The sequence below is a fragment of the Puma concolor genome, chromosome B4, assembly GCF_028749965.1.
Source record: "Puma concolor isolate L17-30 chromosome B4, mPumCon1.1.hap2, whole genome shotgun sequence".
NCBI lineage: Eukaryota > Metazoa > Chordata > Mammalia > Carnivora > Felidae > Puma > Puma concolor.
Genome location: NC_141673.1, coordinates 104,729,736 through 104,742,155, shown reverse-complemented (window position 1 = coordinate 104,742,155; position 12,420 = coordinate 104,729,736). Strand labels below are relative to the sequence as shown.

Below are 12,420 nucleotides of genomic sequence, written 5' to 3'. Positions count from 1 at the left end.
TCCTTCCTGGGCTGGAGAGGTGAGTCCTGTTTCTTCCACAAGATTAGCTGGTGTTAGGAAGGGGCAGCCGGTGATGACCCAGCTCAGCAGCCTGCCTCTGCGGGCCAGAGGGCCCAGCCTGAAGCCCGGGGCCCAGCTGAAGGCCCCACTTCCTAAAGGGCTGAGCAGAGCAAAGGTGGACTCCCTGAGAATGGAGGGATCAGGATTCCTCTGGGCCCAGCTACACTGGTCCCCATAAGGGCTGGCACCTCCTCCCGGGCCGCATCACATGCCCAGTCACTCGGTCATGTCCCGTGTCTTCATTCGGCTAATGCTGATCAGATCAGGGATGTCCAGCAGGCTTATGAGGACTCATGCGAGGCCACGTGAGGGATGGCTGGCAGGTGTGGGGCTGGCTCATGGTGCACCTGTCCCACTGCTGGAAGGACGGCTCACGTCACAGCCCACGCTCTGGTGGCTGGTCCCCTGTGGGACTTTACCCCACTGGTGTGCCACCATCCATGTGACCTGCACCTTCGCTCCAGGCTGTCCCTCAGAGCAGAGTTAAAGACTTTTTCTAGGCAGGGGAGAGCCATCCTGTGGAGCCTGTGCACAGGCGCTTTTGTATCCAAAGCTGAAAAAGTAGGTCACTGCTGGTGAGAGTGACTTCAGGGGACGGCCCCTCCACTGCCTCCTGCTCCCTTGGTTGGATGCACAAGGGTATGGGGAAGCAGGGTGGGGAGAGCACAGCCCTTCGAGGCTTCGTCCTGCGACCTGATTCCATTCAGGCTCAACCTGATTTCTCACTAAGCCTTGGATTGGTTCTGGCTCTGGCCCTTTCCTGCTAAGTCCACGTGTTCTGTAGCCTCCCCTGCTCCCACTGAGCTTGGTCCTCAGGAGATTAAAAGAGGGGAGATGTCACCCAGGTGCCAGGGAGCCTACCCTGGCAAAGTGTCCTTGGGAGCAAGGGGGTGGGTCTGGCTTCTGCCCCTGCCAGTCCTGCCTGGTTTTCTTTCCTGACACGATGAACCGGCTATGGATGGACAGTCTTCCCGGCTTCAAGGAGCTTGTGCTGTCCACAACACCACCCGTGAAATCCTCTTGCCCAAACAATCAAACCTACATCTGATCATGCTTCTAGATTCAACTGCCTGGAGGACACGTCACAAGGATATCATCAGAAATTCCAGACTGGGAGAAAGCATAGGAAAGATGATCTTGTTCCTTCAACAAATAATTTCTAAGCAAAGACAGAAGGAGAGAGAGAGAGAGAGAGAGAGAGAGAGAGAGAGAGAGGTAGGTGGTATTGCTGAGAGACTGAAAGAGACCCAAGAGAAAAACTGCCCGACCTTAATTTTTTAAAAAATTGTTTTTTGAGAAAGAAAGTGCGAGCAGAGCAGGGGCAGAGAAAGAGGGGGACACAGGATCCGAAGCAGGCTCTGTGCTGACAACAGAGAGCCTGACGAGGGGCTCAAACCTGAGAATCGTGAGATCATGATCTGAGCCGAAGTCAGATGCTTAACCGATGGAGCCAACCAGGAGCCCCAGCCCAATCTTAATCTTAATACATGGACCTAATTTAGGTTTTGGTTCAAACAAACTGAAAAAACAAAAACAGTTTCTGAGTCAACTGGGGAAATTTGAAACTGCCTGGTTATTTCATGATATTAAGGAATGACTAATAATTGTTTTTAGGTGAGAGAAAGGTATTGTCATGTTTTCTGAAGAAGGATCCTTCAGTTCTAGGGGGATGCAGTGAAATATTACAGATGACACGGTGTCTGGGTGCCGAGGGGGGCGGGGAGGCAGGAAGTAGGGAGGAAACCAATGAAAGAGGAGAACGTAGTTGTGGAGTCTGGGTGATGGGACAGGGGCTGCCTTATCACACCCTTTTCATTTCTGCATATCTTTGAGAAGCACCGTATGATGAAATCTGGAAGGAGGAGGAGGAGGGAGGAAAGGCAGGGAGGGGAGAAGCAGCAGCAGCAGCCACCAAGACTGGCGTAGGTGCTAAGAGCCTGGAGACTTCGGCCAACACCAGACCCAAGGGCAGCCGTCTTTCTCTGATTCCAGGGATCTCTACCGCGTGGGCAGGGGGTTCTCAGCACAGGAGCCCGATGGGGGGGTGGGGTGGGGGGGCACTCACTGTGGAGAGGCAGCTCCTGTCCTCCCGGATGATGGCGCAGAAGCCCAGGAAGCCCGTCACCATGACAAGGGCCCCTGCGAAGATGAGGATATAGGCGGAAGCAGCGAAGGTGCTGGACGCCAGGACGCTGAGATAGCCGCTCTTCTCCACCAGGGTCCAGACGCCCACGGCCATGACGGCGGCCCCACCCACCTGCAGGAAAGCCCAGGTCAGGGCAGGCGGCCCCCGAGGGCTCCACAGCTGCCATCGATTGAGAGCCTACCACGTTTGAGGCACTTTTTAGTCACCATCTCATTGAGTCCTTCGAAGAGCCTGAGACAATAGTTTGGTTACCCATTTCACAGATGAGGAAATTGTGGCATGGAGAGGTTCAGAGACTTGTCCATGGTCACACATCTAAGGCAGGTGCAGGAACAGATTTCGAATCTGAGTCTGACTCCCAATTTTGTACTTCTTACCACATTGTGGTCAGAGGTCCCAGGGGCCCTGCCCCCACCAACACCCCAATACCGCCCCGTCCGGCACCCTGGGGACACACATGCACACACAGGCTTCTGCTGAGCATACAGATCACAGAAAGGGTTGTTCAGCCTCTGTGCAGAAAGAACCCAGTGGGAGAGCCACCTCAGTTGTATTTCCCAGGTACCCTTCCTAGGCCCTTCCTAGGGCCTATTGTGTCCCCAGTGGATGTGGGGGAGATGGCTGCAATTATGGGACAAGCAATGTGTCTGGGTCCCTTCACTTCCCTGATTCCCAGCTGCCCTGTGTCCTTTCTCCCCCAGTGCTCCTTGGGTTGGTGCACATTTCCCAGGGGGGCACTTTCCTATGTGCCCCATTTCAGGCTTACACGTGCCCATGGGGGGAGCACCCTGGGGCTTCTCATCTCATTTCTTCTCATCTACAGGTGACAAAACTGGGGCCCACAGAGGAAAGGTCAATTGCCGGAGGCTCTGCTGCTGGTTAGGGGCAGTTAGGGGCAGGGCCAGGACGAGAGCTCAGAGCCTTGGACTGGAGGCTGAGCATGGTGTCTCCACCACTGAATGGATGCATTCTCCACAAATGGGGTTGGTCTGGACCAGCAGGAGGACTGGGAGACATTTCTTCTTTGCTAACTGTCCCATTCCCTTCTGGCCCGGAGAAGGGTACAGGGACAGGACACTGTTGACTGGCAGGTCAGGCAGATGTCTCCCTAGGAAGGGGTACCTGGGAAATACAACTGAGGTGGCTCTCCCACTGGGTTCTTTCTGCACAGAGGCCGAACAACCCTTTCTGTGACCTGTATGCTCAGCAGAAGCCTGTGTGTGCATGTGTGTCCCCAGGGTGCCGGACGGGGCAGTATTAGGGTGTTGGTGGGGGCAGGGCCCCTGGGACCTCTGACCATCTCTGCTTTCTGTTCCTGGGAAGGTGGACTTCTGTCTGGCCCTCAGTCTCCCTTCCTCATTTAACAATGCATTCTCTTCCTCAGATGGGTGGGGTGTCAAAAGCTAGACAAGGCCCACTGGCTCGGTCCATGGAAGCTCGTCCTTAAGGTGCTGGCATCTGCCCCAGAGCGACTCTGCAGGACCCACCCTGACACTTCACAGTGTCCATTCTCGGGAGCCACAGACATCAGCGGGGCAAACGAAAGGTGGTTCTCGGCAATCACCATGCTGGAGGCAGGTACACCATTCAGCTGACCATCTTCCCCTCTGAGTTTTGCAATAGTTTGGTGAGGATAGGGTGGGGGTGGGGCACATATGATCTCTGTTTTGCAGATGAAGAAATTGAGGCTTGGAGAGAATAAAAAGGTACTCAAGATAACACCACTGGAAGGTTTCAGAACTGAGATTCAAACCCAGGTTTTCTGAAGGCTAGTCTGGGATTCTGTCCTCAGATTCCACAGACTGGGCCGGGTCCTGCTGTATTACTCACTTCGCTTTTAAAATATATCTGTTTCCTTCCAAGTGCCATTTTCTCCTCCTTGGCACCTCCAGGAGGTAAGAGAAACAGGTAGAAGAACATTACACAGCTGGGCCACTCCGAAAGGCATGGGAGAGGCTAACGTGCCCCATTTCTTTAATTCCACAATGCACAGTCCTACCCGCCCCCATTTTAACAACCCGACAATTGAGATGCATCTTATGATTAATGCCGTCTTATGATTATACTTGGCAGCACTTTGTCTTACTGGTACAGAAAACAATGGTGTACCTCACAATTGATGGTATCTTAGATTCAATGAAATCCTGGACTACAATAGGTTTTTCAATTCCCTGTGCATGTAGGCTATCTTTGGCCCATACAACCTCCGTGACCAATGAGGAATTTCCTGAGTCTGGGTCAATGGAGTTGTGTCAAGTGAGGGTTTCCAGCAAAATATCCTGCACATATTCTTTCTGCCCCCTACAGCATGACTGAAAGGCTTGGGTGAGGGTCCCAGCTTTGCATAACTAGCTGTGTGACCTAAAGATAGTCCCTTAACCTCTCTGAGCCTGAGTTTCTTCATATCTCAAATAAGGGGGTTATAAAAGACTAGTGGTTCCCAGTCTATAATCACCAAAGACTCCTTTGATTACTTTTTCCTGTGGATCTCACATTTTGAAGGCTTTTGCCCACCATATACAGTGCATTAATTAAGTAATAATTCATTTCTCATTTTTTATTAATCAAAGGCACATGACAGTGCCAGGAAGAGATTCTGAACAGCCTGAGATAGTCAATGTGACCACTTTGCATTGATCTTTTAATGGGTGTAGTCTCTTTATAGAAATATACACACTATCCATTATCCATTAGGTTTGTCAACCCCACAGGCTGAGAATCAGACTTAGGACCACACATCTGGGCACATTTGGGCTTGACTAGGGACACTTTATCTGTTGGGGGACACGGAACCCACTGAAAATCTGATAAAAAGCTTTGGACACTTTGGCCAGAGAAATGCTAATCCATGTAAAATAATGTAGTCAGGTTTGGGGGCTGATGTCTAATCCTGTAGCAGGCAATGAGACCCAGTGAGAACGGTCTCTGAGGCCTCCTCCACCTCCACACCCAGATAAGGTAGCATTTCTCAGCCTGGCTGCACAATCACCTGGGAGTTCCACAAAACCCAAGTCACACCCCAGGCCAAATGGAATCTCTGGGAGTGGGATTTGGCATGAATATTTAATTAAGTTCCCAGGTGGTTGGGAGAAAAAACCACCTTGTAGGTTTTCTATTTAATGGAGGGTCAGAGTGTCCTGTCCCTCTCCTCCAGTAGGTGGCGCTGTGCTGAATCCCACTGAATATGCTACTTCCTGGAAGCTTTGGGCCCCACCCCTGGGCGTAGCTGCCTGGAGAGCTCTTGACATTTGTTCCCGACTTGAACCCTATCCTCTCCCCTGTCTATGTGAGGGTGTTTGCTTCCGTAGAAGCTTTGAGGTTGAAGGTGGGGTGGTGAGGAGCAGTTTTCAATCCGAAAGGATTTAAAGTCCTATTATGAAAAAACGAAAACGAAACGAAACAAAAAACCATGGGGCTCCCGGGAGAAGGAGTGGGGGGCTCTAAGAAATGCAGCCATGGGAGACAAGCAGTATTGATCCCACTAATGGAGGGTTGCTCTCTACTAGAGCTCTTCTTGCCAGTCACAGAAAGGGCTGGAATCTTGCAAAGCAGGGAGAGCCCACAAGTGAGCCAGGGTGGCAGCACGGTCTCCAGCCACAAGGGAGGGCCTGGAAGCCATCTGAAGGGACCCGCTGCCCCTGATTAAGGTCTGGAAAACAAATTCATACTCGTTCTGACGTCCAGAAGAAATAAGAATGTGATTCTGAGTCAATGGGGACACTAACCCCCATCCCACACCCTGGGGTGTCACATCTGGTAGAGCAGTTAGTGTCTGCAAGGGACAGGGAGAGGGATTTGCCATCAGGAACAAGAGGGTTTCAAGTCCTCCAGGGCGTCTCCTGCATGGGGCTTGGTCAGCTCTTGAGAAAACAATCTTGCATCTGGACAGAAGAGTAAAAGCTGCTAAATGTTGGAGGAGGTCACCAGAGGGGTATTGGGAGGTCAGCAGACTGAGGTTCCAGCCCTGGCTTTGCCCCTGACTAACCATGTGACTGTGTACCCGACACTTCACTTAGCTAAGCCTCAGTTTCTTCATCTGTAAAATGGCACTGCTGGATGAGAATATCTCTGAGGTCTCTTCCACGTGGGTAAAATGTCCCCGTTAGTACCAGAGGACAACCTTCTGCCAATACTCCTCCAGCAAGATGCTTCTGGACCAGTGGCTCATGGCTTTCACTCAAGCCCTGGGGAGACTGCCTAGATCAGCAGGAAGAGCAGTGGAAGGGGAACGGAGAGGACTGTTCAGGGGGCAGGGAGAGGTCTGATCCCAATGAGCTATTTCAACAGCTATTTGCATAGAGTTGATTCAACAGTATTTGGCTCTTTACAGAAACTGCGGAATACTAACTACATTTTTCAAAACCAAAGCCTGTAGCCGATTAGCTAGAAAACCCTGCAGAGGGTGAAGTCTTCTTGCCAATGAGGACACCGGCAGTCCAGGAGGGGCATGGCAGGTCACCGATGCCTTGTAATTTTAGGAACTTCCCATTTATAGAAAAGAAACATTGCCAAAAAGTTGCTCAGGTCATCACATGCTCAGAAGGATTAGCCTGAGCAACCGCACATGGCTGGGCCCTGACAGACATCAGGCAGAGAGTGTAAAAGTAATTGCAGGATTATCTTTGCCAGGCTACTGAAGCGTTTCTGTCCTGGGATTTGGGGGAAGGGCTGGTGGGGCGGAGCAGGGGCCAGGACTGCGGGGCTCCCAGTAGAGAAGGGTCCTCCAGGCAGTAGAGTTTTCTGCCTTCAGTGGGAGGGAAGCCCATGGCATGGGGAGGCAGGAAACACACGGGGTGGCCCTGCAGTTCATTTCTGTGTTTGCTGGGTGCCTCCTGGGTGCCCAGCTCCACACTGGACCGGACAGGATTTTGAGCTGAATGTGCATTCGCCCGTGTAGAGCCCACACCTGCCTTCTCCACTCTTTCTGCCCTGGGCAGTCTCATCAATGCACCACCACCCACCCAGACCAGAATCCACCCCCCCTCCCCCAAGGTCATTATGGACTCCTCTCTCTCCTCCCAGGGAAGCCGTATGCCAGTCCCCATCTGTTCTCCCACCCAGCTCCATGCACCGCCCTGGCTTTGGCTCCCCACCTCCCCACCCGTGTATCATCAGCCTCCTGGCCCCTGCTCAACCCAGAAGCAAGTGTGTCATGATTCCAGGGCTGATCCCGCCGAAAAACTGCCCCCAGCTCCCTAGCACCCAGCGCACCAAGCCCAGACTCCACCGTGGGCTCAAGGCCCTCCAATATCTGGCCTCAGCTTGATAAATGACCTGACCAACACCCCCCAGTGCCAGGCAGGCATTTCTCCCAGGTCACCCCACATTCCCATGGCCTCAGTGCCAGTTCTGTTTGAGTTGAATCTTCAAGGGTAGGCTTGTCCTGATAAAGGCCACTTTCTACTTTGATCCACTCTTTTCTTGGCTCTGTGGTTTTAAAGATCCCTTGGTAAAGTAAATCAGAGCACTACTTTCCCTCTTTCCCCAAGCCAGTCTACCTTTATGACAAGAGCAGAGATCGTGGGATGTATTGGGGGCTGGAGCTGGGAGAGAACATAAGACTACCTGTTCCTTCTTCAAACCCAGCTCAGACTCTGCCCCCCTGTCTCACAAGTCATTCTGTGCTCCCTGCTGCTTCCACGCCTTGTACGGGCTTCTAGAGTGACACGTGTCACAGTGTATTTGTTGTGTTCATCACTTGGTCTCCCTTGTAGCCTCTTGGTTAAATCTTCCTCATCTTAGTATCCCCAGCAGAGCACTACATGTGGTAGTGCCTGGTAACTCCTTAGGGAAGGAGGGGGAGGGAGGGTGGGACAGGCAGAAGAGTCAAGTCTAGCCCCTTTTATATTCTATATATAAAGTCCTGGAGAGGTGACTTTCCAAGGTCCTGTAAGTAGCCAGGGGCCAAGTGGGGACTAGAACTCAAGAACCTTATTGGCCAGTTTAGTGCCCATTTTACCAGCTGGGCTGTCGATCCACACAAAGCTGCTTTGCCCACGAAGCAAGCCACGTTACTCAGGGCTGTCACCACAGGCTTCCTCTGTGACTGGTCTCACCCACAATGGCCCCGTGCAGACCAAATGTGCATCCCTGTCAAATGTATGAGCAGACCCTGACCGCACAGAGAGGCAGGGATGCCCTCAACCCCATGGGGGGTCCTGTGACTTTAGCACCTTAAGAAGGGGAGCAGGAGAAAAACCAGCCATGGGACCCCTCACCTGTTCTGTCACAGATGACATGTCCTGAGAGGCAGGCAAAGGCCCGTACAGTGGGACGATGATGTGGAGGTAAAGGGCTCTCTACCCTCAGCAGGAGAGCAGGAGGCCTTCTTTTCTAGGCCTTCCATGGGAGTCCTAGAGAGATGTCCTGAAGTCACCTCACTTCCCTCCCCTGGCCGGGGCACGAGTCTTCCACCATCTCTGCCTCCCGTGTTGGCCCATGTCCCCCCTAAGGGATCCCAAGGGTCCCCTGGAGGCCAAGCCTCACTAGTCCCCAAGGGAAGTACCAATGCCTCACACAACACCCCGGGGCAGCACAGAGCTCCGGGAGCAGCCGGCTCTTCTCCCATTCTCCTGTAGCCTGGCATAGCTCCGGGGAGGCTGGGAAGGTTTTGATTATTAACACAGCCAAGCAGCTAATTAAAATAATAAATTAGGGAACAACATTGCAGGGATGATGGGAGCTATAGGGAGCCGTGCAGGAAATGGGAGGGAAGAAAAGCATTTCCTAGGCACCATGTAGGGAAGCCAGGATCACATTATCTTTTTAGGATCAGGGAGGAGGCATAAAAGTGTTGGCATTTTTGGCTCCTGACCCAAAGCTACATCCAAGGGGTCTCCTCTGCCCCATGAGATGGCCCCGATCAAATGCAAGAGGGGGAGGGGGTGGAATCAGGGATGGGGAGACGCTGAAGGATGGGGGGATCAGGTGTGGGTTGAGTGTTGCAGGCCTGGGGCCAGAGGCACGGTGAAGCTTAGGCACAGGATGTGGGTGTCTAGTGGGGCACTTCTGAAGTCTTGCTTATATCCTTCACAATCTGCATGCCTGCCCACAACATCGTAACATCCCAATTCAGGTGCAACCTTAAACCTTGGGGACATCTTGGGTTCCAAGGAAGCATCAGAGCAGCGGGTCTAAGGCTGTGATTATTGGTCAGTGGTCTCTGCAGATGGGAAGAACACTGGACTTTGAGTCAGAAAACCCAAAATTCACATAAGATTCTGCCAACCACGTGAGCCTCATTTCACCTCTACAAAACAGGGATGGAGACATTAAAGAGTGGTTGTGAGAATCAATGCAGAGTGTAAACTGATTCACGGCCTTCAAATTTTGCAACCATGGCACAGTTGATTGGGAGGCGGGGAGACTGGGTTTAAAGTCTCATTGAGACCCCCAGGCCTGGCTCATGGCCACCGGCACCTGCGTCCTGCCCACGCCAGGGTGGAGGCGGGGGCCGCTCTCACCATCCTGCTGCTCTGGGTTCTGAAACTTTGGACTGTAACCCATTATGGCTGTGAAATAAATTTGGTGGATTGTAACCTGCACTACAAAGCAAAACAAAACAAAATGACACAAGGCAGAAGAGAAAATATCAGAGTGCACTGCACACAGTAAAGGTAAGCTTGGCTTTACGAACAATTCTTCACATAGTTATTGCTTATGCTTATGTCTGTTTCTTACATGGATCATGATCCCCAAAGTCTTAAAGCCAGTGCTATGAACAGAGAAAGCTCTAACTGATGAGGCATGTCCCTTAGTCTCCTCAAATAGCTACATATTCTAGCTGAGCACCAAGTATGTCAGAAACTATGCTATTTTTCCAAATATTCATCTTTAATTCTTACAGGGCTTGACACTCCCACTGAGTGTCTGAAAAAAGGTGAGACTTGGTGAGATTCAGTGATTTGCCTAACCTTTTAGTCTGCTTAGGCTACGAGGATAAAATACATAGCTGAGTGGCTTAAACCACAGAAATGCATTTCTATCTCTCACGGTTCTGGAGACTGAAGTCCCAAGCTAAGGTGCTGGCTGATTCAGTGTTGGTAAGGATGCCCTGCCCTGCCCTCCTCATATGGCCTTTCCTCTGTGCATGCTTATAAAGAGAGATCTCTCTCTTCCTCTACTGGTAAGGCCTTCCATCCTATCGGATTAGGATCCCACCCTTCTGATCCCATTTAACCTTAATTACCTCCTAAAGGCCCTATTTCCAAATACAGGGACATTGTGATTTGGGACTTCAACATATGAATTCTCAGGGGTCACAATTCAGTCCACAGCAACTAATGTCCCATGGCAAATAAATAAGATCTGAATCTGGACCCAAACTTGAGCCTGAGTCTTCCCAGCATGCTCTATTGTCGCACTAATCCACAGATGCCCCCAAAGACATTGTAGGAGAGTGCAGGACTCGGAGCTGGGGGCCGTGCGCATAGGTTTAGAGGTGAAAGAGAGCTGGGCTCCCGCTCTGGGTCTTTGGGCAAACTGCTCCCCCCTCTGCAAAGTGGGGCTTCTACTAGAGCTGTTCAGGGGTGCAGGGGTACTGGGAAGATTACACAGAATGATGCTTCCACAGAGCAAGCCTCCATAGTAAGTACAATGCATACTAGGGACTCCGTCACTGATTTGTTCCAAGTGCCTTGTACAGTACTTGTTAAACACCGCGGATGGAGTTTTTGACTGTTGTTATTGTTGGCCAGAATGCCTGGATGTCACCATTACAGGACTTTGTGCAAGATTCTGAACTGGGTGAGCCTGCTCCCTGCCCAAGGATAATGGTGATACCGAACATCATGGTTGGTTGGGGGATCGCAAGAGATAACCCGAGGAAGGTCTTTATCCAGCAGTGCCTCACAAGGGCTAGGCATCATAAACCACCACGAGGAAGGCTTCCTGATCCTCTCTGTGCTGAATTTGGACAGAGTGTGGCAAGGTGATGTATGGGGAGGGAAAACTGTTCTGGGGGAGAAAGGAAGTTTGAGTGTTCGCCCCAATCATACTCGCAAGGACAACCTGTTGCTGCTGTCTGGGCTTGCTCTCTGTGTCTGCATGGTGGTGCTGGTGGTAGCAAGGGGCTTAAAGGACAGCAGATTGGCTGCTCTCTGAAGACCCTCCCTGGCTCTCGGCATTAGAGTCTTAAGAGGAAGGCAGAAGAGGTGGGAGTGGTGGCCGGTGTAGACAACGGCATTGTTATGTGTCTTAAGAGAGGGGCTCAGGTGTGGGGCTGGCTGCTGGACTCTGGGCTGTGTGTAGTGGGGGATCCTTCTCTCGAGGGAAGGGGCCCTCCCTGACACGGCCCACTCCCTAGGGAATTCTGGTAAATTCCCGGGGACTTTGTGCACTGCAAAATGGATGATGTTGTGCTCTGCTGTGGGAGGAGACGGGCCAGCAGTCTGTCCCATATCTACTTCTGAGGACATGGCAGTGGGTCCAGAGGACGATGCCAGGATGCTCCTGAGCTGGAGACTGAGGCCTGGATATCCCTTAACTGACCATCTGTCATAAGGTGGACGAGGCCTGGCTGAATGGGTCCCCGGGAAGCTGGTCCACGTCCAGCCAGGCCCCCAGGCAGGGGTATTTTTAACCCAAAGCAGGGAGATCTATATGGGGGAAGCTCCCCCTCACTGGTAGCTGCTCTGGTAACACGCTCGCTGCCCATCTGCCTGTGCTGCCACCCCCACATCCCTCTCCCTACCACTCCCAAAGGAATGCCCGCACCAAATAGACAGACTCTGAGTCCACTCAGGATGGAGGGGACCCTGAGGGTGGTCACAGGCAGGATGTGCAATGTCAGGGCCCTTCCAAAGATACTCTGAGCTGAGCACCTCACAACAGCCTTCGGGCCCTGCCAGCTACTGCCCTCTCTCTTCTGCTGGTGCCCAGCAGGTGGTGTCTACACAGAGTGCCCACTTCCTCACCGCCCCTCACCTCCCACCACTACTCTCCTGAGAGTACTCTCACCACAGCCACCAGTAAACTCTGTGTGGTCAAACCTGATGGCCACTTTCTGGGCCTTAAAATACTTGACGTGCCTTCTCCCTTTAACACGGCCCAGCCCTCCCAACCTCCAGCTTCTGTCTCTCCCAGTTTTCCTCCCACGGCTCTGACAGCCTCTCCTCCGCCTTCCCTGGGGAACCACGGGTATCTCCTTGCCTGGGGCTCTCCATGAGTCCCACATCTCAGAAGCTCCTTCCGTCAGGGCAAACAGGGGCCATTGT

The 12,420-nt window shown here is 52.3% G+C and overlaps 1 protein-coding gene across 5 annotated transcripts in view; it reads right to left on the bottom strand.

The window, feature by feature from the left end:
* Positions 1-12,420, bottom strand: part of TSPAN11 (tetraspanin 11) — a 73,866-nt gene that overhangs the window by 29,543 nt on the left and 31,903 nt on the right. For all 5 annotated transcript variants that reach the window (XR_015253877.1, XM_086714307.1, XM_086714308.1 and 2 more), the window contains exon 3: positions 2,126-2,317. Coding sequence is in view for 4 of the 5 variants with exons in the window: in XM_086714307.1 (XP_086570433.1) it covers positions 2,126-2,317 (192 nt within the window). In the remaining variant the exon portion in view is untranslated. The remainder of the gene's footprint in view (positions 1-2,125; positions 2,318-12,420) is intronic.